General features: G+C 36.8%; 3 protein-coding genes across 4 annotated transcripts in view; 1 reads left to right on the top strand and 2 right to left on the bottom strand.

Moving 5' to 3' along the window:
* The window catches only part of LOC140944911 (translation initiation factor IF-2, mitochondrial-like), a 15,883-nt gene extending 5,620 nt beyond the window's left edge, over positions 1-10,263 (bottom strand). Inside the window, exons 1-13 of the mRNA XM_073394016.1 lie at positions 10,125-10,263; positions 8,471-8,569; positions 6,625-6,699; positions 6,314-6,380; positions 6,063-6,122; positions 5,299-5,380; positions 3,947-4,092; positions 3,038-3,217; positions 2,468-2,517; positions 2,217-2,306; positions 1,407-1,531; positions 1,131-1,209; positions 412-537 (exon numbers count right to left, since the gene is read on the bottom strand). Of these exons, the coding sequence (XP_073250117.1) occupies positions 412-537; positions 1,131-1,209; positions 1,407-1,531; positions 2,217-2,306; positions 2,468-2,517; positions 3,038-3,217; positions 3,947-4,092; positions 5,299-5,380; positions 6,063-6,122; positions 6,314-6,380; positions 6,625-6,699; positions 8,471-8,569; positions 10,125-10,160 (1,215 nt within the window). The 5' untranslated portion in view covers positions 10,161-10,263. The remainder of the gene's footprint in view (positions 1-411; positions 538-1,130; positions 1,210-1,406; positions 1,532-2,216; positions 2,307-2,467; positions 2,518-3,037; positions 3,218-3,946; positions 4,093-5,298; positions 5,381-6,062; positions 6,123-6,313; positions 6,381-6,624; positions 6,700-8,470; positions 8,570-10,124) is intronic.
* A 1,896-nt stretch (positions 10,264-12,159) lies between these two features.
* On the top strand, positions 12,160-12,793 carry LOC140943048 (prolyl-tRNA synthetase associated domain-containing protein 1-like). The gene has a single exon (XM_073392084.1). The coding sequence runs from the start codon at positions 12,207-12,209 to the stop codon at positions 12,705-12,707; it is 501 nt and encodes a 166-aa protein (XP_073248185.1). The 5' UTR covers positions 12,160-12,206; the 3' UTR covers positions 12,708-12,793.
* Positions 12,794-16,514: 3,721 nt separating this feature from the next.
* Positions 16,515-25,000, bottom strand: part of LOC140942830 (ribosomal protein S6 kinase alpha-5-like) — a 15,361-nt gene continuing 6,875 nt past the window's right edge. For both annotated transcript variants that reach the window (XM_073391841.1, XM_073391842.1), the window contains 7 exons: positions 24,172-24,242; positions 23,415-23,471; positions 22,292-22,379; positions 21,013-21,183; positions 20,297-20,497; positions 19,105-19,255; positions 16,515-18,449 (listed from right to left, as the gene is read on the bottom strand). In XM_073391841.1, coding sequence (XP_073247942.1) covers positions 18,112-18,449; positions 19,105-19,255; positions 20,297-20,497; positions 21,013-21,183; positions 22,292-22,379; positions 23,415-23,471; positions 24,172-24,242 — 1,077 coding nt within the window. In that variant the 3' untranslated portion in view covers positions 16,515-18,111. The remainder of the gene's footprint in view (positions 18,450-19,104; positions 19,256-20,296; positions 20,498-21,012; positions 21,184-22,291; positions 22,380-23,414; positions 23,472-24,171; positions 24,243-25,000) is intronic.

The following is a 25,000-nucleotide window of genomic DNA, read 5'->3' as shown; positions in this document are numbered from 1 at the left end:
CATGAATAATTTAACAGGAAAATTGAGAATTAACCTAGGTAAAATATTTTTAACCTGAATGTAATTTCAACCTGTAACACACCCCAATACAAATTCCCTAATCCCTGATCCTGATACGCAGTCTTGAAGGTGATCATTTTATTAATTCTCATTACCTATTAAAGTAATTTTCAATGCTATGAAAGAGTTGATGTTGATTACTCTGATGGTTTACGAAAGCTTTCAATAATTTACTGCACATGACAAACAGAGGTGTCCCCAAGCAAAAAAACCAACAACAACAACAAAAGTGAAAAACAAAACAAACTCTCTGTTGTTGTCTGTGAGGTCAGAGACATCACCAAACTCTTTTGCTTAAGAACGCCCTACAAAGAGAAATGGCAGAAAAAGTGACTTCATGACAGTATTCACCTCTGACGTGACCTGAAAAACTTCATCCCCTGCTGAAGGCAGTTCTCTCCACCCTAACACCTCCACAGGGATGGAGGGTGTGGCTTGTGACAAAACTTTGCCTTGACTGTCATACATCATGCGCACCTATCAGAGACAGCCAAAATATTATTGATACAATGATGATGATGGTGACGAAAGTAACAATAATAGTGTAGAGATAATAAATCTTTATTTTCTCTTGGCAGTATCTGCTGCACAAAATCATGCTTAGTTGGACGGTGCAAACAACTAAAACACAGGATTCTCATTAAGTGCCAGCGAGTGGCTAAAAAATTGGCTACTTTGAATTTTGAGCTGCCTCTTTGGGGAAAAAGGGTACAGTGAGAGAGTGAAAGCCTGAAATCGCCTTCAGCGATTGATTGCCAAGCCCTCTACTTTTACATCTGATCTGTCTACTGTCCTGGAAACAAACAATTTAAACTAAAACATAACAATGTTACATTTTAGAGTTAGAATCCTCCAGCAGGAGGCCTACCAGTTGGCTATTTACAAGCATGACAATGGAGGGAGTTGAGCTTGAAACTACCACGAAACAAAGTCAGCTACACATGTAGTGGTCAAAGCTGGACTCCAAATTAGAAATCTAGCATTTCTCTTGGCTGCATGACCTAATCACTTCACTGAAAGCTGTTAACAACCATGAATTAAGACAAGTGCGGTTTAATATAAAGTGTTACCTTAGCAAAGGTGTCATCAGCAAGAACAATGCTGCCTTTCTTTAAGGTTCCATGTTTAACAAGAACTGTTGCTACAGCACTGAAAAAACATCGGACAGTAATTGTCATGGAGTAATGATAGTACTAATGTATGTGATCAACATTGGGCATACTGCATACACCTGTTCCAGTCTTCCCAGCCTGGACTTTCACAAAAAATAAACGTATGCCTAACTTCAGCAAGTGGTATTAAGGTCTTCAGTATATAAGCCTGTATATTAATTTGTCAAGATGTACCCTTTCCCCTTGTCCTTTCTTGACTCCAGAACAACTCCTTCTGCAAGACCATCTCTCTTAGCCTTCAGATCATGCAATTCTGCGAGGGTTGTGATTGCTTCTAACAGTCCATCAAGATTGGTTCCCTTCAAGAAGAAAAGAAATGGTGGTTTAATATAAAATCTGTTAATGGAAATATATGTCAGCTAATTCCTAGTCAAGAGTGCCCCTCTGTAACAGAGAGGTTACAAGAATTAATAAAAATTAGTGATCACCAAAAGGAAAGTAGTTTGACCGGTCAACAAAATATAATTCTCTCAACTAATTTTTCAAGTTAATGTAAAGAGATCAGTCCGGAAAATTTCTAAGTGGATATTGGGCTTAAAGGGCTTAAGATTTTTGGTGTATGGGTATGTTGTAGTTAATTTTTTATCTCAGGTAATTTTTTATTTTTCCTTTGCTTCAACTTCATTAGCATACATTACCAAACCCAAACACAAAAGAAAAAGAAGAATTCCCTGAGATTAAAAATTAACTACAGGTTGTACAACAGGTACGTGGTTGGTTATGGTAGGTGGTCACACATGGATTAGCTTCCCAGCAGACATTATTTTGACTTGTCACGCAATCCTCCCCAAAGAACGTCTGCTGAAATGAGTGGTTCAAAATGTAGACCATTATAATTACAGCACCTTCTAAAGCTTGAAAAAAATTGTCCAATATATTTTCCAGATTTCAACTTGGAAAGTTTTTTTTTATTGAAAAATATGTTTATTATGAAAAGTCTGAACGGTTTCTGTAAAATGGTGAAAACCAGTGTGGATCTAGTACCTTTAAGGCTGACACTTCAACTGCCTGAATATCTCCTCCAAATTCCTCAAGTTGTATTCCATGTTGAAGAAGCTGCTGCTTGACTTGTTTCTGCATATTATTATCAGAAAATGTTAATGAACGTGGTAATTTTGTGCATGACTTATTAATTCTACAAAATTCAAACTTTGCAAACAACATCACAATTCAACAGTCTATACCAACATATTATTACAATAATCAGTTTTTTTCTATATCATTTTCCAACATACCACATTGATTCTTGGCTTGTCCATTTTATTAATTGCCACAATTATTGGAACTGCAGGTAACAAAGAATACACAGTTTAAAATCTGATTCAAAACGTTGACTCACACATTAATTATTCACAACTCTGAATTTAAAGTACACAATGAAATGAAAGCTACAGTATCAGCTGAATGTTTTTTGAGCAAGTTATGATTTCAACTACATGTACTTCTTTTAGCCCACAGACTGTGGTTCTAATTTTAACATAACACCTTACAAAATCAAATCCTAAAACTGTCAACTCCTGAAAAAACAATCTTGCTAATCGTAATTAACATTCATCTGATGTAGTTTGAGTTTTATACCATTCTATAGTGGTTCTACACAATAACTTTTGAGTTAGATGACGTCGATCCTTAAAGGTGACCATTTACCAAAAGCTAAACTCTATTGAGGCAGTTCACACTTCTCTGACAGGACCATATATTATTTTTATTTTTTTCTTTTCGTATCAGAAAATATTTAAATCTAAGACTGAAATAGCGCACATTCATTTAATTTCACGGACTCCTTTGTACTGATGGTCTAATACCTCTTGCATTAGTGGCATGCTTTATGGATTCCACAGTCTGTGGTTTGACACCCTCATCTGCTGCCACCACAAGAACAACCACATCTGTAATATTAGCTCCTCTAGCCCGCATGGTTTCAAATGCTGCATGACCAGGAGTATCAATAAATGTTATTGTCTTCTCTGCACCAGGGACTTGGACTATAAAACATGAAAATAAAAATCAAATTTAATAGTCATACTCGATTCATTACAATCATCTAAAGTGCTTACCAGTGAAAATAAATTATGCTAATTAAATATGCTATTAAAAGTTTGATGTTTGAAGTTACTGAGACGCTCCACAGTTGAAATTACCATGTGGGCCACTCGATCTTAATTCATGGGTCAGCCCAAATAAAATAATGTTGGACTCAATTGACTCAAACGTTGATCTTTTCATGTACTTAATTGAGGGATTAAGTTCGGTACACGAAAAGTTTCACGTTTGAACAGGGCCTAAGAGTATAAATATCAATGTAAATTCAGGGCTGACAGTAAGTTTCCTTTCACCGGAATCACATATGAAATGAATTTTGTACACTTAGAAAACAGAGGGGCACTCAGATCCTCTAAAATGTAAACTTTCTAGACATTTTCACCTTAAACTTATTCTACACGTAGGCTTTTTATAAACTGTTGTCACTGCCTACCACAATTAACCTGTGCTTCTTGTGGATAGTGTCAATCAAAGAAGTTTTTTTTTTCAACCAAGTCTTTCTTTCTAATGTCATTCAATTCATGGTAATTGTTAAACATTTCTTTCTTTAATTTGTTAGTTACTACTTACATTTTTAGCAGTTGGTAAATTGGTAATTTCAGACAGTATTTACTGCCCAGATGTAACAAAATAATAATCAAATTTGTCATTGTTGTTGTCTTTTATTTTACCTGAAAATGCACCAATATGCTGAGTTATTCCCCCAGCTTCTCCAGCAGCAACAGATGACTTTCGTAAAGTGTCTAGTAGCGTTGTTTTGCCATGGTCAACATGGCCCATTATTGTTACCACAGGTGGTCTTGGCAGAAATGCTGAGCTGTAATTGAGAGATGATGTAACATGTATCATAAATTACATCTTTACAAAAACATCCTAATGAGCACAGGTTTCATTTTATAGGCCACTGTGAAAAATGCCATAATATTCTCAAATTGCCGCCTGGGTAGAACTTCATGTAAACCTGAAGTTCACATTATCTTTTGCTCTTTTCATTCATGAACTATACGTGCAATTGCTGGTAGGAGGCTTGCACTAGAACTTGTAGCTTTTTCTCTGATTAAAGAGACCTTCCAACTCACCTCTCTCACTGCCAAATTCCTGAAGGTAACGAAAGACAATTTAAGTATAAAGGATACTTTAGCCAATGTTGAAGGTTTGCCCAAATTTGCTGAGTATGCAAATTTTCCACAAATTGACCTGCATTGCACATGCAAATCGTGCACAAAAAAAATGCAAAAGTAGTGTTTTCATGAAGTACTACCCAAACAACAATTTTGAGAATCTAATGGTATTTTTTTAATACAAAATCAAAAAATAATATGGATAAAATCAAAAAAAGGGTTTGTGGCATTGTGACGCCATTTTCACGGTTAAAAAAGTTTCTTTTCTGATGACACAAAAACATTGTTCGATTTTAATTTATCAGTACTATTTTTAACCTGTTTTTGCACAACAACCTCATTATCATAAACAATAGCACTGGTGCTGCACACAAACAAATTATTTGGGTTTATTTAGCAAATTCAACACCTAGCTCAAGCAAATTAATTTTCTATAATATCAGTACATGCTATTGTACAACATCTTTGAAAAATTACAATAATTATGCTGTTTAGCATGCAAAAACCTTCCGGTCAAGTCCCATCCTCACTCATTTTAACAGTCTTAGAGTAACAATCATGGGATTTGAGGGGAAAATGAAATAATTATCTAATAGTGCTTCCATTTTGTCAAAAGTAACTAACTATTAACCAATCTAATTAACTTACAATTTATTTATTTAATTCTTTTTCCTTTAGTCTGTTATCTAGTCCTCACCCATATTACGATTTTTATTTCATTTATTTGTAACTGTAAACTTTCCTTAGTTAATAGCCTTAGTCTTTATTTCTTAGATTTTACATGCATTGTCCTGTCTCGAATAGCCTTGCTAGCTGTGGGCAATACTTTTGTAATTTTATTTGTTTATTAATAAGGTTTTGTTGTCGTTGCTGTTGTTGTTGTTGTTTGTCAAGCCACAGACCTTGCTTCATGCATGGTGTCCAGGTGCATGGGAGTCATATCATGTTCCAGTACTAACAGCTCAGCCAGATCAGGTGAAAGTACTAAAAAAGATCATACATGTAGTACAGTCAAACCTAGAACATGTAGATAACTTTGTCACAAGTTAATGCATCCTCACAACAGCAGGGTCCCCAGTAGGCCGGGTTATTCAATCCCACCATCTGATAGATTCATTTCATTGTGGCTTCAAAAATGGAATTGATATATGAGGCCCTGCCAGGGAAGGGGGGGTGGGGGGGTCCCATGTCGCCCGTCTGAATTTTAAAACGTCTCGTGTCGTCTCTATGTTTATAAATGCTTGTCGCTTATTGTCAGCTTTGCCATCACTGTCGCAATTTGGCCGAGGGCGGTTGTCTCTTGTTACGATTTCATTTTATGCGTTGTTGCTACTTTTTGGGCCATGTCGAATGTCGGAATTTACCCTGGCAGGGGCTCATATATACTGCAGTTGCATCTGCGTGGTGATTGCAAAATTGCAATTTTAGTTCAATTCAATTCAATTTATTCACCCAAGCCAAGCCTTAAAAATATTTTAATATTATTATTTCATTCTGTACAGTGATAAGCAAATTATTTTATTGAATCTTGAAACTATAAAGATTCTTTTTCACAGAACTATTCAAGATCAGGAAAAAATAGAATGTGGCTGACTAATCCTCTTTTGCATCAAACAATGATTATTATTAATATTTTAATAAAAACATTTTGTTAATACAGGTGTACCTGTGTGAAATCCATTGGGTAATTCTTCTCCAAGGTCAATTAACAGGTCTGCTAGAGAAGCTATACGTAAGAGCAAATAACAAATCAACTGAAGTGAAACTTAAATTTCAACTTGATGTGGAAATAAATAAATAAATTACTGCTACCTGTACCCAGGCAGTAGACAATTTTTTTCTGGCAGTGAAATGTATGAGCAGCACTTGGCATTAACGGCAGCTCCTTATAATCATTTATACAGTGTATGGGCTAACCTGGATTGACATCCATCTCTATTCCAAGCTGTCGTATGGTCATGTCTGGTCTGATAACAACTGACTTCTACAAAATTTAACAAAACAATGAAGCATTCAAAGAGTTGGTTTTTGCTTTACGTTATTGCAGGTTATAATAATGATGAGTATTGCACAAAAGAAAATAAAAATCAACCTGATTGAGTTTAAAATATTTTAGACCAGAAAGAAACACAACCAAAAAACTACAATAAATATTCATATTTTTTAATTTTAAAAAATTATGGAACAAACAAGTGCATTATTTTAAATGTGGAAAATTTTGGTTGTACCGGATCTTTTGCTGTCCTTGGGGGTAACGTGTGTTGCCATCTGAACTGTGTCACTGTCCTTGAATAGCTAAGAAACTAAAATGAAGAAAAACAAACTAAAACTTAATTACAAACTCAGGCTACAGCAGCCTATAAACAGTATAAAATGGAAATGAAGTAGAATGAAAAGGTCTGAGGACTCTACTTTGTACATTCTTATTTCAATTATTTCAAAGAATACAGTGAAACCTCAATGTAACGAAGGGCCAAGGGACTGGCAAAATTTGTTCACTTTATCAAGGTTTCGTCATATCGAGGTTCTTTTTCACATGTTTTACAATTACTAGGGTAAAGAAAATCGCTCGTTATACCAAGGTCTTCATTATAGAGAGGTTCGTTACATCGAGTTTCAATTGTATATAAAACTATCAAACCAATGAAATCTAAAGAGGTGAAAAAATGCTGAAATACCGAGTGAAAATGTCACAAAAACTAAACTGATCCTAAAGTGTAAAAACTAGAATGTGGATTCAGATACCACGATAAGTGGAACTGTTACGGATTTTATAGGTCATACAGAGCAGGTATTAGAAAATAACATATTTTGATCTAAAATAGACTCAGCATCCACCTACTTGATAACAAAAACAGGTTAACCAATAATATTTTTTTCTCTTTGGAAACAACAATGTCCAACCAAGCCACTGTTTGGGTTGGACAAACCAGAAAAATTGTTGGAAATATGTTATGTCAATACTGTACTTAAAATATATTGGTCATGTTTGTCATTGTCCAATTAAACACTATGACAACAAAGAAGATGCTGTTTGCAAAGTTGAAGTGTCCATACCAACAGGTCCCTTGGATAAGTATCACAAAACTTAAGCATCTTAAAGAACATGCAAGGAGGTGTACCCAACATAAGAGTGGTTTTGCTGCATTGATTGACCATGTAGTCGTCAATGCAACTCCACAGTACTGTGAAAACTGGATTTAACAGAGTGCCAAGGGACTGGGGAAATTTGTTTGTTATATCGAGGGTTTAGTATATCAGAAACCTTGATTTAACGAGTTTTCGGGAAAACAACCAAAATGTTTGTAGTATGGAGGAGTAGTAATGGGTTTTTATTGCTCAGCATTCCTGGATCTGATTGAACAATTAATAAACATGTTTTCTTTTCTTAGTACAGAGTTGTACAAAGCTACGGCACTAGAAACTCAAGAACAAGCAAACAAAACTGGATGAAATTGATGTACTCTTAAATTTTACCCCTGATGGTCTGTTTTGCCTTCAATTTTCGTCACATGTTGACAATTATAGCTGTATATTCGTTATATGGAGGTACATTTTATGTTAGCCCTTCTAGATTTTGTTCATTATAACAATGATTTCGTTAAATTGAGGTTCGTCATATCAAGGTTCTGTTCCATACATTTTACTGTTATTATGGACAGGCTGAAGAAAATCGTTCGTTGTACCAAGGACTTTGTTATATTGAGGTTTGTCAAATCAAGGTTCCACTGTAACAAGATTACTGATTGGAGGATTAAACTGTACTGTCCTGTACAGTAACTTTCAACTTCTTACAAGGGACATGGATCTGCATGGGTGGTTAGGGGCAGTTAAGGAGCTAATTGAATTTGACAATATACAGCCACAAAATGATAATACGTCTTTAATAATTGGTATTTGATCTGTTAAGTCATCATATCCAGGCACACGTAGGCTTAAAAAAATTGTAAAAATAAAATATTTTGTATTGTAGTCAGACATTTTCTGAAAAATATTGAGGGGTGACAGCTCAGTCTCATTTTAGCCTCAAATTTTCTAAAATATACCGGTTAAATTTTTAATATTATTACTCACCTTAGAACAATCATTCTGGTAATAATTTAGGAAAAACTTCCAGCTCTTGGTGACTGGAACTGTGGAAATTCCTTTCTGACACAGACAGCCACAGATGACCTTAACAATAAATAATACTAATGATGGTGATTTTTAAATTATCTATACTTCCATGCATACACAACTTAAACAGTACAAGGCTATCATAAGATTTTAACTTAACAGGTATATGCGATTAGGCAGGGAATTGAAAAGCAATCAGATATAAGAGGACATACCCTATCTGATAAAGAATCCTACATAATAAATAAATTTTAATTTTTGAAAAATACATTAAATGATTTTGATTAGGACTTGATGAAAATGTGTTATTTGTGTTCCCGCTGTATGGTAAAACAGAACCTGTTGCCCTGAGCAAAAGAATGTACTCAAAACTTTCACAATTTCCTTCAGACAGGGCATCAATGGGCCATTCCACTATCCCCCCTCCCATTCCAGTTGAGGGGTCATATTGAATACCCCCTTAGCAGCATCTTCCAAAATGACCATCCCAGAGGATTTTGGTGACAATGCCCCTCCCCCACCCCCCCCCCCCCCCAAGAAAAAGTAAACCATTTTAAAACCCCTTCGGAAATAATAATATTGGGGAGAACCATTTCATTATCACCCAGCATAATGGTGTAGCTAGAGGCTAGTAACGTCCATAGAGACTAGGACTGTATTTTAGACAATTTTGTACTCTCAATAAAATTCATGAAGTCTCTCATATCTTTAAGATACGAGTCTTCTTTCTATGCTATTGGCTGAATGAATCGATCTACAAATGTAGATATCCACTATGTGGGGCCATCACACCCTGAGATCAAAGGTTTACCACAGACGTGGGTTTGTAAATCTTTGTAAGTGTATAGAAAATAGGGAAACGTGGAGGATTAGGCGTTTAGGGATAGCCTTTTGGCTGTCATATCATCAATGTGGCTTTCTGCTTAACTTTTCTGGTCGTGTTTTCAACCATAGGTTGAGTGAGGGGTTGATAATCAATATTTCTCTCATACCCTTGTTGATCTTATTTTCTCTGCTCATCATGATGGATGTGGTTCCCCTGTCTGCCTTTTTGAGTACAATGGCTTTGTCATGCATGCGACAATTATTGTTTGAGTGCTTCTATCTCACCGGGTGTGAAAGGTTTCTAAAGCCACAGAAAGCTGAACTGGTGGATTCCAGTCAGATTTCACATAAGATGGATGTGGCTCACCTTCTTTACCGTAATACATGTACTGGAGGCGCATTCGTCTCACAAAGAGATTAAAATACACTTGATGATTTAATTCAGTCCCTTTGCTACTGCCCTGAACTCCCATCTCACTTTTTTACATGGTCTGCCCCCTCCTCCCTCCAAGAAAAATCAGCCCTTACTTGAATGATTGCATAATACTTTCAGACATACACCTCAAAATGTTAGACGACAAAACATTTGACCCTAAAGATGAGTTTGGTTGTCGAAAACAAGAAGTTTATTTTAAGGAAAAGAATAATAGCAAGTTAAAATACGTCCTCTTTTTCGATTAGACGGGAGCAACGGAAATCACATCATTAACGTGCCAATGGGCATGCATTTTACATATCCGGAACTTTACATTTTTTTCAGTTTCTCAATAGTACTCTTTTTACTTACCTGCGGTCTAAGCTTTACCCTAAGCAACCTATTCATTTCATCCTGGCCTCATTTCACCATGATTTCCAAAATTTACCGGCGAAAAACACGTGAAATGCAGACAAGCGCCATATTGGCCTTGGGCGTCAGCAGACAAATGGCACAGCGGTATACTGTATATGTCATGTACGCTAACATTTTGTATGTTGTGCACTTTGTCACTTCCTTGACATCCTCGGAGACCCAGGGGCAGTCAGTCAGTTTTCAAGCACAGGCGGAAGAGCCCCTGGGTACCGACTCTCACCGGACCATTTCCAAACGGTCAAGTGAATGCTGGCTTCTGATTGGGCACAAAAAATGCTTTGTATTATTGTGCCCAATCGGGGAACAGCATCTCCTGAGTTCTTTTCGTGAGTTCGTACACGACGCGACAGCTATTGACTCGATCACGGCTCGTCTGGCTTATGCACCAAACAAATGCACTCAGTCAGGAAAATTTCAGTTTGATATAAACACTTTATTTCAAAATACTGGTTGGTTGTCTTTACACCAGGCTGTTAAGTAAGACTTAAGAGCCGCTAAGTTTTACTTAACCAAAAATGCGTGTGTGAAGGCCTAAGTAAAATCTCAAGTAACTTTGCTTTGCATCTCATTAAAGTCGGAAAGTTGAAACGATTCAAGAAAGTTTCAAGCGACTTGAAAACCATCCTTATGGCCTACTTAGCTGACTTGCGGTTTTGCGGTTTCTTGAGCTTTGAGAAAGGCGAGACATGTCAATCAATCTTAATTTTGTTGCGTGGGAAAATAACCTGAAGTAAAAAAGAATCGGTTGTGTGTGAAGCTTTATTTTACTTGAAGTAATTAAAATTTACTTGTCTTGAAATATTTCTTAGCTTATTTAGGCTGTAGTGTAAAGACTACCACTGTCTACCCGAAAACTAAAGACGCTTTTCCAAAAATACAAGCTTGAGCTTACAACAGGTATTCACACTTGCATCGATCATGCCTTCGTAGATCTTAAGGAGTTTAAGATTCCACGACAGCTGACAGCCACGAACACGTCGCATGAAAAGTGAATTCATATTTTTCCAGTCTCTATCGTGATTATCCCAACTCGCTTACTTTGTCAAATGCAAGCGAACTCTTCTGGAGCTGATTTTCTATCAACCATATCCAAGTTCATAAAGAGAAAGAAAATTTTGTCATTGTTTGTTTACCTTCTTCACAAAACCTGAAATTAGGCATCTTCACGTGGTAGTCGTGCAGTGACGGCAAAGAAATCTGCAAAATGCGTGATGCACGTGCAAAGTTGTTGTTTTGCCTCGTCAAGCTATTGCTTTTTTATTATCTCGTCGCCGCCGCATATCTTAAACTTCCTATTACCTGATTATTTACGATACATTGTGATCCGTCAGAAACAGAATTTTCTCAGTGCAAAATGAATTGTTCCTGCTGATAGCATCCGAAACGTTTTTCGACTCATCGGTAGGTCCTTCGTTTCTGGTTAGGAAAGTAGAAAATGGAAGTTTCCCTTGTACGCACAAGCTTGGTGAACGAACCGGGCAACTGTGGCGACATAATACCCATCGTGTACGAACTCACGAAAAGAACTCACGAGAAACTGTTCGCCGATTGGGCACAATAATACAAAGCATTTTTTGTGCCCAATCAGGAGCCAGCATTCACTTGACCGTTTGGAAATGGTCCGGTGAGAGTCGGTACCCAGGGGCTCTTCCGCCTGTGCTTGAAAACTGACTGACTGCCCCTGGGTCTCCGAGGATGCTTCCTTGACAGCTGAAACATTTTTTCTTTTTTGCTTGCTTTTGCTTTTGTTGACCGTGAATAGTAACACATTATCTGTATTACATCCAAGGACGGCTGGGACGGTTCTTATTTTCAGTGCTGTACCAACTTTCTGAAACTATAAGTCGCTCCGGAGCATAATGACCCACCCATCCCCGACACCAATTCAGTGCAAGGAAGACACGAAAGGGTATGGTACATGACGTTATATTTCACGTCTCCTCGTCACTCGATTTTGAGATTCCGGTAACCTTAATTTTACAAGCGAGTTTCCAAAACATCCAGGAAGTGATCAAAAAAATGCCAGGTGGGCGAAAAGAGTTGATGGAATACCTTGAAAATCTGGGAATCACTTCAGAGACGACTGAACATCCCGCAGTCTTCACTGTGGAAGCCATGATGCCCTATGTTGGACATCTCCCTGGCGCTCATAGCAAGAACCTCTTCCTCAAAGACAAAAAGAAGAAACGATTATGGCTTGTCACAGCTCTTGCCTCTCGCGAAGTAAACCTGAATGATCTTGCCAAGAAGGTCGGCGCAAGTGGAGGCTTTCGTTTCGCGGATGAGGCGATTATGTTGGAGAAACTTGGAGTTGGACAAGGTTGCGTAACACCCTTGTCCTTGTTTAACGACACTCAACAAGAAGTGACCTTTTTACTAGACGCAAGCTTTGTCGAGGACAATCATGAGCAAGTGAACTTCCACCCAATGACCAACGAAGCCACGACAGGATTAAAACCTGAAGATTTTATGAAATTTGTCAAAGCAACAGGACACGATCCAGTTTTAGTGCACTTCTAGTGAATTTTACCCACAAGATAGCGGCAATAAAAAGGGGATTTAATGCCTTTCGTTAAGCTAGGGCAAAGTCCCCTTTCAAACCTCAAGCTTTTCGTGTAATCAATTCAATGTATCTGTATTAGGTTCCCAAGGGGGGGGGGGGGGGGAGAGGTTACTCTGGATTTCAAGTAACAGGGATGATGAAATGGGTGCAAAATCAAAACCCCCAAAAAATCCATGGTCCAAAAATTAACCCCCCCAAAAAATTCCATGCCAAATTTCCGAACCTTAAAAAAAGTAGCAAAACAAATTTGGTTATACTTCATTTGCAGAACTACGTGGCCCGGGGATACGCGGTTGCCACCACAAATCTTCAGATTGTTCCCTACCCCAAAAATCCCAGAATGGAAGATTTCAAACCCAAAAAAATCCTTCGATCATCCCCATGACTTGAAATCAGGAGTACCCCCCCCCCCCCCCCCCCCCAGCTTGGATTTGGTTCAGCTGGGGATCTTCTTTGTAAAGCTCTGTGGAGCTCGCTAAGATCTCACCTACCACCATAGGGAGATTGAGAAGCTGACATTTCAGGTGTTAGCTCTTCAATAGTCTCGCTAAGCCTCTTCTTATGGGTAAGCTTAGAAAGCCCACTATCTATTAGAAAGCCCAGGTTTCATTTGCTTCTTGTGCAAGGCAAGGGAAACAAAAAAGTATACACCAGTATGCAGTTTCATAATTGAAAATGATAACCACAGGGTTCTAATGCTGAATAGAGCTGTTGACAGCACTTATTTGGGATTAAATTCACCCAAACAATGATGAAGACTTCTCCTGTTATTATGCTTTGCTTCATAGCAATCGGAGAGATGTTGGTAAGAAGGCTCTTTTCTGGGCATAGATGGAGTTAGGGGTAGGGGCTCCCAAACACAAACAACAAGTTGCTAATAGTATCCTTTTAGGAGATAAAAGTTAGAGACTGGCACTGTTTAGGGAACCATAAAAAAAGAAAATCCCTTGATAGAGTTACCATCTCAGTGGTTAGAGTATTTCAACCTGTATTTTGGATAATCATAGGCTCAAATGACATCAGAAATTTGAATTTTTTCTTTTCTGAGTAAGACAATGAAACATTATTTATTCTTTATCATATCATGTGTTTTTGGAGAAATAAAAGTAGAAAAAGTGTTGGGACATGTTTGCTTTTCATCCAAATCATCTGAAATTTTGTCACGGCCAGTTTATTTATTTGGTATCTCTCACAGCTCACAACCTGAGATTAGGCTCTATTTCTGCTTTGCTTGGTAAATCAAATTCTTGTAGGCAAGTGGAAATGAAAAGAAGTTACTACGCTTTTCACATACATGGGAACTCCAAATTTAAAAAGCTGTTGTCACAATTGCATTTTTCGCTGCTGTCAATCATAATTACGATCACAAGCAATGAACCTGGAAACAAAAACTGGATCGAAATTTACCAATCACAGATCACAAACCATGACCTTTTGAACCCATTTAAGTAAAGTTCTGTTTCCTAAGAGGTTCACCAAGATGATTGACAGCAGCGAAAAATGTAAACATCAGTTAACTTTGAACTTCAGAGCTCGTGTGTTTTTGAAAAGCACAGTAAGAGCGACCACAGAGAGAATCCATGAAAGTTGTTAAAATGGGCCTGATGTCAGGTAAAAGGTTCGCTGAGGAGAGAAAGTTAGAGTTGGGTATGAGTTATCCAAGATCCATCAGAGACCAAATCAACAGACAGCATCACAACTATTTTGAGACTGAAGCTTTTGAAAAGCCTTATTTATTTTCCAAACAAGTCACAATGTGCCTACATTTATTTTACAATAATTTATTCAATATTCCAAACTAATGATTATAACATAAGCAACCCTTCTACACAGTGAAATATTACCTCTGTTGATATGTCGACTCTAAGGACACTCAACACATATTGCAAAATTGAGATTGAATTTCTCATAATTTTAAAGGTGAGGCACAGAGGTTCTTGGTTGCCTACGGAATTGCAAGCAGTGTATTCTTCCAGTCAAAGTGAAGTCTTTGAAGATGTACCATACCCCACCAGCAGAGGGGTGTTTGGTTTGCACACCCCACCCCCCCTGAAAATTTCTATAAAATTTTGGCCATTAACCCTTTAAGACCTACATGTGACCAAAATCAACCTTCTTCTAACAATATCAAAACGTAATCAAGAGAAAAGGTTATGAGAATTGATGATCACTAAAGGGGAATGTTTTGTTTCAAATTCTCTCAGTTGTATGTGGATATTGATGCTTAAAGGGTTAAGACCTCCCCTCTCCTCAGATTTACCAATGATCCTCCTCAGGTGGGGTGAACATTTTTCTGAAACCACACATTTTTTACAAGATATTTTTTACTCCCAAAGTTCTAATTTTGTACAATCAAGTAGTGCCACTCAAAGACAACAGCAAAATGGTGATTGGAGACTGAAATTAGAATAAGGTTTTAGTGTCCTGAAATAGCTTTAAAGTACAGATAAAGCATCTTCTTACAATGACTTCAGTCTATTACAGCAGTTGCTTTGATCTCACAATCCCTACTGCTAAGATACAGACATTTCTGTAATGCAGACAGTAAGCTCTGTCCCTTTGGTGACACTATCAACAAAAATTTGATGCCTGCATAAATTGACATTATCAAAAAAAAGTTTTATTGCCCATTAAACTTTTTCAGGTCTGAAAAGCAGTCTGTCTTAAAACATGCAGCTTTCCCCAAAAATTATTGAAAAAGCCTTCCATGCAAATTAAATTACAACTACAAGGAACATTTCTCAAGGGCCATGAAGCTGTTTATGTAACTTTTCAGATCAATCTAGGTTTCTGGGAAACTGCCCACCTACCCCTCCCCTAAGCCATCATTTTGCCCTAAGTGAGACGTAAGTGTTAGCTTAGGGGAGGGGTAGGTGGGCAGTTTCCCAGAAACCTAAATTCATCCAAATTTTCCTAATTGATGAGCTGCACATGTGCCATCTTCTGTTAAAGACTTGATTTTGTGGGCAACTTACACACAAACGTGACCAAGTCTAACTAATGATATTATTATTATTTCTAAATTATTAAATTTACAAGTATACAAAGTCACTTTCTGACAGGTATTATTCTAGTCAAAGCATAATAAAACAAAACTGTAAATAAACCTTACTGAAAATTACCAGTAACTTTCCATATTGCTATAAATTTGTTAAAGTTTCTTATAAAAATAACCAAATAATAAATAACAATTGCTAATGAAAGCACACAGTGCTTAGTATTCACTTGACAAACCTGTCATTTTTAAGAAAGATTATTTTTAATTACTAATACATGACTGATACTGAGGCCCTGTTTATATGGAGAAAATCATCTTGGGTAGAAAAATCACTTGCCGACCCAAGCTACTCTGGGCGAGCCGCCTTTTCCTACATTTCCTCATAAACCTTGGCAAAACGTTTACATGAAAAACAAAAAGTTGGAATGACTAGAATGGTGACCCACCTTGCCAGATTACCCTTTCCGATGGTAGGGTCACCCTCCTAGCCCAACCAACTTACCTTCATATCACTAATTTGGCTTCCCTCGCCAGATCAATTTGGTGAAGGCCAGACAATCAAGGATGCGCAAGCACTATTGTTGTGCAAATCAGTCAATTTTTTTCTCATATATAAAACACTCTCGCTAAAGTTGACTTGGCAGACAGGGAAAGTGACCCTCTCTCCTGGGAAACTTTTCTCTATATAAACGGGTCCTGTCTGTCACCAAATTCTGCACCTGTATTTAATTTAGTTACACAGATTAAAAACTTACTTCTTTCTTAACTTAATCCATATTTACAGTGAGGAATTTTTGTGCCTTTTTTGTACCTCTGACTCCTTTGAAAATATTACAAAACTAGTAAATCTTAAACTGAAGTTAAAAATCCTAATTTCTATGTCTCAAACAACAAATCATGTAGTATATGTTGGAAAAATTTTCCACAGTTTTCAACGTTTATTAATTTACATATATCTTAGAAAACAAATTAACAACACCCACAGATATCTACATATTAATTAAATGAAAACAAACTCTCACTGTAACCAAAAATTAATGGTGACAACTAAAGCCTGTATAAATTGTTTCCAAAAAAGTACAAACTTGACAAGGAAATAAGGTATTGAATAACAGAGATGTGTCGTGGAATTTATCATGAAAATTTAGAGAGTGAACTGGCCACTGAATAGAGGAGAACTCACAGTAAACATTGATCAAAAATATTTACTAAAAACATTGAATGAGGCTATTAAATACAAAGGGACTCCAGGCACAGCCAGGGATGGACAAAATTGAAGAAGACTGAAATAATATTGAAATCAGGGACTTGTCAGCCTAACATTTCTCTTCTATAGTAATAATATTGTTTGCAACTTCAGATGTGACACATGAAAGACAAATTTGTTTGTGACAAAGCTGTGATTAACAGCCCCTACTTTTTTGCATTTGTTATAGTTTTGTGTTCTAGGGAACAAAAAATCATACTACGTGCTAAAAAGCAAGAATTGCTATCTTCATTTTGTAGTTAAAGGTGACTCTAAACCATCCAACAACAACAAAAATGAGAAATAAGACCAAAATCAACTGAAATATAAAACTGTTTTTAAATTCATAAAATGGCATCACGCACTCCCTCTCTAAATCTCTATGTACTTTCACTAAGGTAATATATACAAAAACTACAAACTGCCAACAGTTAAACCTATTCCCTTAAAAATTTAATAGACTTAAAGTCAACGTTATGGCTCTCCAGTGATCCTGTTTTTTACTTTTTAATCATTCATTTTACTAATTTGAATTTTTTGAATCTGAGTAGAGCCGTGTTCTAGCAGCACCTGGTGGTCCCTGGCAAGTTATATCACAATAATAGGATATCACCAGGGGAATTTCACAACTGTACTGGAATAAAAAGTGTTAAGGAGCCAAAAGCTTGAATGAAATCATGGTTGCCTCACATACAAGTTGTGTAAATCACCAGGGACAACCAGAAACTGCTGAAGTATAGTCTTGATTTATTGGGATTCCTTAGGATTCTAACTTTACATAAAAATAATTTGCCAATAAGGAAGGCAAATGAGAAAGACGACTGGAGATTACAAATTTATAAGAACATCATCATGTAATCTTGTTAGTATTTGCTTGCAGTTATATTGACAACATAACAGAATTGCACATGGCAGCCATTTGATTTTCCCATAGTACATCTCAAATACTTGATGTATAGTTATTAACAATCTACATACATACTATCCTTAAATTATGCATTGTTTTGCTTCACTTGGAGTGATGTCACACATATCTACATTATCTATAATTATCCATCATTTTCTATGTTAGAGGTTTCAAATTATAATTCAATTAACCTTGGCATTTTCCCCCATGTCACCTTTGGTTAAGTAATGGTGATGTTCCTCCACTGTTACTGTGATCACTACTCGTTGTAGATCTACTGTCCGTTGACGTTGTCTTGTTCTTTTTCCGTCGTTTAGCAAGCGGAGCTTGTTGAACATCCATTAATGTGAATCCTTCTTTATGTGCTCTGTTAAATGCGTCATATGTCACATTCAGAGCAGCATCGACATAAGTCCTTTTGTGTCCTTTACCTAGAATTCCAGGTGTCATTAGGGGGGTGTGTGGGAGACACGCACTCCCTCGCAACCACTCATGATACAAAACTTCCCTCACTTTTAATCTCTGGCTTGGATCCACGGTTAACAGTCCTAAGAAAAAAAAGGTTTTAAGAAATGGTTAAGTCTGCTGAGTTTGATGCTCAATTTATCAACATTCAAGACACCTTTCACAGATGGTACATTTTTCTTAATCCCTCCTTAACTCTCTCAAATATGGCACAAATCTCTTGGTCTCCAATATGGGTCACCAAAAATCCCAGATAAAATGGAATTCTGAGCTTTTCTGTTCTTTAGTTTTAAATCTAACCCATTTCTCCCCAAAATTAACAAAAAAAAATTCTGCCATAGCACGGTTTCAATGCTGTGGCAATAACACTGAGAAGACTATTAATTTTTGACTAAATTTGATGGTCTATACTCATGTAAGAGTACGTCATAATGTCCTGTCCCACATTATACTTTGAGGACTGAGTAAATTTGTGTTTAAAAACAATGGGGATTGATGCTGGGGAAGGGGGTAGTGCAAAAGAGACAATCTTGTCTTCTCCTCCTTTCACTCCATACTTAATCTTTTCGAAAATGAAATTCAAGGACAATATCACATTTATTTTTGTTAAATACTTTCACTTAAAAAAAGCTTAAGAGGCTTTATCTAATTGTTGACAATGACAAGTTGTAAAACAGGGACACCAATGCAAAATTGCAACATTTTCAGCTAGCCTTTATTCTGCTATAATTATAATACCTTTGATGAGGTCCTTTGCTGCTGGGGATATCGACTCCCACTGAGGTCCTTCAAATCTGATGTCTCCATGCGTAATTCTCTGCATTATTAAGTCTGAAGATCTAAAACTGTTACTGCTCTGGAATGGCACCTGCCCAGATAGCATTGTGTACTGTAAATATCAAGCAGTTCATTGTTAGGAGTCAAGTTCTATAAACCTGGAGACCAGAGGGAGGGGTACTCCAGAGTTTATGTGAAGGGGATGATCAATGGATTTTTTCAGTTTCAAATTTTCCATTCCAGACGTTTTGGGGCAGAAAAATTTGGCAAATGATTTTTGGGTGCCTTGATATGAGTAGTGGGTTGTTTGGGTCCCATTAGAGTCCACTTAAATCAACAGACCGTACCACTTTCAGTTACGAATCAACAGGTAGCAAATTCCTCAATCCCCTTCCTCCACTAACAGCTGTCACCCATTTCATTCAAGTCTTGAATGCCGGATAGTCTGTCCTGCATCCTTTATGGAATAAGGGGCACTTTCCATTCAACCAAAATTTCGGATTTTCTGGTTGCATAGACCCAACCTAAGCAACCGCACATTTGCTCATTCTTCTTGCAAGCATAATATAAAAAAGTAGTGCTGGGGACACCAATTTTTCAAATGAAAACGGACATTTCGGTCTTGCCAACCGAAATGACCAGACTGGTCATGATGGACCACCTTCAAAGGTGGTCCCAAATATTCCAGTCAGACCAGTCCCAAATGGTCCGTTCCATTAGGTTTCTAACCAAAATTTTCGGCTGAATGGAAAGTGCGCAAACCAATCCCACAAAATGAAAATATTACAATATTTAATTACTATAAAAATGAAATAACATAGCTAGTGCAGTAATTAATAATTCAAAGTAGACAGACTGCAAATTATATTAGTTGGTATAAAGTATTCATAATGTATTTGTTTAAATACTTATATTACCTTTAGTTAATTATTCACAAAAGCTGTAATTAATCTATAACTAATAATAATAATCCTGCTCACCAAAATGTTTAGGGGTCTTGTTAAAATGACTCTTGTGCTTGTACTTGCTGGTTACAGCTTTACAGTAGGTAAGCAGTAACACTGACCTCCTTTTCAACCTGAGTGCACATCTTTCTTTTACAAAATGATGAGGTTTGGAAAATCACGAAAATAGAAGGAATTCTTTCACTTACCATTATTACTCCAAGACTCCACAGATCACATGACTCATCATAACCACTTCGGAGAGAGATTTGACTTATTACCTCTGGAGCAGCATAGGCTGCAGTAAAGCAGGGTGTTTGTAAGGGTTGATTTTCAGGTTTAAGTCTTGCAAACCCAAAGTCAACAATTTTTAATTCAGCATTTTCAGTGTTATCCTCAAATAACAAGTTCTGAAAAAGAGCAGAAACATTTTTATTTAAAAAACGAAGTGCATCATTACAACAACAGTATGAAGTGAATATGCAAAGTGATACTTGATGTTTGAAGGGTTAAATTTTTTCCTGGGTTGGGTGGGAGGGGAAATTAATGAAGTTTGGGTGAGTATATGCCACCCATGCCTTCAAATAATAATATTAATTATTTAAAACTTGTTTTAGATGGATTCTATATCTAAAATCATGATACCTTGTATGAGAAAAAGACAAATTTTGAATACTCTTTTTTATGTCTCAGATATAGATACTTCATTCTAACTTGTGATGAGGGTTTTTTTCCCTTTTTTGGGAGCTGGAGAGTGAAAATAACAAAAACAATAACAACAAAAAAACAGAGAGGGAATGATCTCGGGATAACTTCTTTCTAGATGTAGAGTTTCCAGATCAAAAGGTATTACACATGTAGGTGGTACTTCACATGTGTTTGTATCCCGCAGTGGTAAATTGTGATGGCTTGCATCTTTATGTACCTCAGGTTTTAGATCGCGATGAACAACTCCTCTCCCATGCATAAATTCCACAGCTGAGGCTAATTTTCTTATGATGTTACTTGCTTCTGCTTCACTAAAATTCTTCTTCTTACGGATTCTCTCTAGAAGTTCTCCGCCACTAAGTAATTCCAGTACTAAATAGGTGTGAAACTGAAAGAGATCAATGAAAACAAATTTAAACAAGACCCCCATATATTGGGCCTGGTTTTGAGGCTGCCGAATGCGCGATGCAGTAGTTTTTTATTTTGCGAAGTAAAGATTATATAAAAATTTATTATTACACTTTTTACCAGTTTGGGTGTATAGCTACTCCTAACATGTGGAATGGGATAGAAATAGCCTTTTGATGCAAGAAATGATCGGCATTATTTTTAACTGAGACATCCCATCCCTCTCCCACCAAATATGTAGAATAATAGTACTAATGTGACTAATCTGATCAAACGGGAAATTCCAAACATTATAGCTGTTCTACACTGTCTTATAAAGGGTCAATTTTCGTGTTTTTAACAATAATTTTCTGTTTCTTAAGAATTTGAAAAGCGAATTAAGTTCCAGTTTTATTTCTTTCAGATAAATTGCATTAAAAGCCCTTCTAACTATCCAAGTGAATATGTTTCTATTTGACGGGGCGATCAACAAATAGCATATTCCTTTCTGGTAATGAAATAAATTGCAATAAGTTTTAAGCTTTTCCCATGACCATGGGAGGGCATTGTTCCTGCGGCACCTGTATAGGCTAACAACATCATTCGATTACTGTACTTAGATAGTCATGATCATTTGGCATAGATATAGGGCCAATAACTCTACAGAATAATTTGTGTTCATTCCAAATCAACTTCCAATTCTGTTTGCCAGATGACCAGAGCTGATCTGTCCCCTCCCCACAAAAATAGGCCCCATTGAAGGGGAATGGGACATGCAAAGTCTTCAGGAAGTTCTGTCCGCCATTTTGTCTTTTTTTGACATAGAAAGAATTTGCTTCTCATTTCTTAATTGTGTGTTGCCCTAACGAGCAGCCCGATAAAAAGTGGAACATGGAAAAACATTGTAGGAGCATTGTAGTGTATGCAATTAGCCAGGGCCCAAGAAAGTTGTCCATTTCCAGGAAGAATAACAATGATAAGCCTATTCTTCAATCATATAAACTGGGTGAATACATTATTATAACAAACTCTTTGTACATGGACAAAGCTTCTAAAAGATTATAAAGTATGAGGATTCTTGATTGCAGAACTTTACAAAGAGCACTTACAGCATCCTGAAAAACTTCTTGAAGCTTTACTATATTGGGGTGCCCTTGACATATCCTTAATGACTGCTCCTCTCGAATGTGGTCACGTCTGAAAAAAATATAACGTAAAATTATATTTAATAATAATGCTATAAATGTTATCTTTGTTTGCCCACAATCTCCGGCAATCTTAACACATACCATTGTAATCAAAATATTAAACATGTTGTTCTATAAAATAACCTAACATTAGTTATTAGGTGTCAAATGAATATATTTTAAAAATAAAGTAGTAATCAGTAGACAAGTGCACAGTTTGTATGTCTTCTACAGCTGGAGAGACCTCGCCAGTTTTAAGTGGTCATCTGAAGTCTTGCTGTCCAACTTTTTGGGGACAAATTAAAGGCATGACATTTTTATCTTGGGAAAACCAGGATCAGCATATTTAAAGACATCAAATGAAATACTGTGAATCCGTTTTAAAATTGGAGATTTGAGGGAACGCATGGTCATTCACATGAACTTTTCTTGAATTAGCTTGAGGCCAACTTTCTATAATATACGACTCTCCTGTTATGTCGAGGAGCCTCTGGATATGGCCTGATCTCACTCCCAGTCTCCTGTCTGGGTCACCAAATCTCCTGGAAAACTCTTCTGTTACTTACTAGTCTCAAATTTAGCTCATTTCCCCCCAAAATTCAAAAACGTTTTCAGTCATAGTGCAGTTAAGTTTCTGGAGCATTTCTGAACATACCTCATCACTGACTAGTTGGTCACAAAAGGGAATTTCAACAATCTGTACTTCATATAAGACTTTGTATAATATCCTGACCCCCACCCAGACAGGTTGGTTTCTGTTTATGAGCAGGGGATAACTGTTGTTGGGTGGGAGGGGAGGGGAAGGGGGACTACTGCAAAGGGAAGTCTCCAGGCATGAGAAATTAATCTGCAAGCAGTCAATTGGCTGCAAATCCCATCCATAACTCACTTTTTCCTCCGCCACTTTTTGTGACATTAGAAATAATAGTTACTCTAAATCTTTCTTAATTATCATTGTTACTGACATCACTACCAACAAATACTGTTGTAATGTAATATTCTTTCACAAAGAAACAAGGTATTGAGAAACTGAAAGTATATTTACCTTCTACTAATAACTTTAACAGCATAAGCTTTACCGGTCTGTATGTGTTCACATTTCCTTTTAAAAGAGAAGTCATCATTAACACTAGAATTTATTATTATTATTATTATTTTTTGTTCAATTAATAATATATTAATTTCACCCATTTCTAAGTAGAAAGAGAAATTTCATGGAATGGGTAAACCCTACATATAACGTAGACTATTAATAGAATATTACATCCATTAAGAATCAAAAGTTAGAACCACTTCAGAGAAAATTGATGCAATAAACAGTACTGCAGAAAAGAACTGTTCAGTAGCTTTCATTTGATAGCCACCCAAGGGATTTCATCCACAAACTTAGTACAAAGTTACATCCCCCATATATAAGGCATCCAACAATATGAGAGCCTATGATCAGCTCTCCAAGCTGTGACCAATTTGGTTGCCTTGGTGAGTAGAAAAAAATTTTGGAAACTAAAAGTGCAGAGAATGTCACCAACTGGGCAACCAGTGTTCAGCGGTCATGTGGCAAGCCGTACCCTACTTATTGGTTGAATTATCTTTCAAAAGCTTAAGTGAGATAAAAAAAAAATTATGAAAACATTATTGATGCTCCATTTTCTAATAAAACCTTGAAGTTTAGGTCGAATGGAAAGTGCCCAATATTTCGTGTCCAGGAGCCATTTTGTAATCTTACGTTGGCTGCCAAAACGTGACTTTGAAAAAAGTTGAGCTTGGAGTACTGATCATTGGTTTCAGGTTTAAAATCTCACCTGCATGTGGAGAAGCTTCCATCACCAAGAACTTCATCTTTGATGACATAATTTTTAAAGAAAGGAGAATCCTGTAAAGATAGATAATTTGACAATTTATAATAAGCATTTATTTAATAATCTATAACAATGCACTTAAGAAGATTTCCAATGATTTTATCCAGTACTCCACTTCCCTATAACACTAACAGTAGTCATGGAAATGATACACAAAAAATCAAATTTCTTTTTAAAATTTTTAACAACATATTTGAGTCACAGGAATTACTCAACAGATGAAAAGGTTAGAGTGACTTGAATCACCCTGTCATAACTTGGTCTAGGAGCAGAAGGGCTTATTAAGGCTGGTCCAGAAACCGTGCTTCATATGAGTTTAGGCCCACTCATATTAATTTATGCCGGCTGAATTGATTCAGACGCCAATTTTTATTCCAGCCAAGCAGGCAAAGGAAGTGGTGTCCGATAGCCCGGGGCTAGTGGATTTTGCTACTGGGCTGGTGAATTCTGTTCTCAACTTGCCTGACGGGCAGGTCAAGTTTTTTGGGGAATTCACTGTTTTCAGTCCTGCTCATCGAAAAAAATTTTTCGGCCCCTATAAAGTGACTCTTGCATGGGCTAGAACATACTAGCTACGGCTTGTCCGAAAGGCAAGCTGTAAAACTGACTTTCTTTGCACCCTGCAGCCAAACTAAATTCAAAAGGGAAAAATGCACATTTCTGTGGACAACATTTTAATAATTTATGCACTTGATTTGGCTCATGTAAAGTTCAGCATCTGAATCAATGCCAGTTGTCACCCGTTATTCCCAGCTGAGCCAGGTTTAAAGAA

Source organism: Porites lutea, chromosome 7 (assembly GCF_958299795.1).
Source record: "Porites lutea chromosome 7, jaPorLute2.1, whole genome shotgun sequence".
NCBI classification, from domain to species: Eukaryota; Metazoa; Cnidaria; class Anthozoa; order Scleractinia; family Poritidae; genus Porites; species Porites lutea.
Note: the sequence above shows the minus strand (reverse complement) of the source record. Positions and strands in the feature narration are given on the sequence as shown.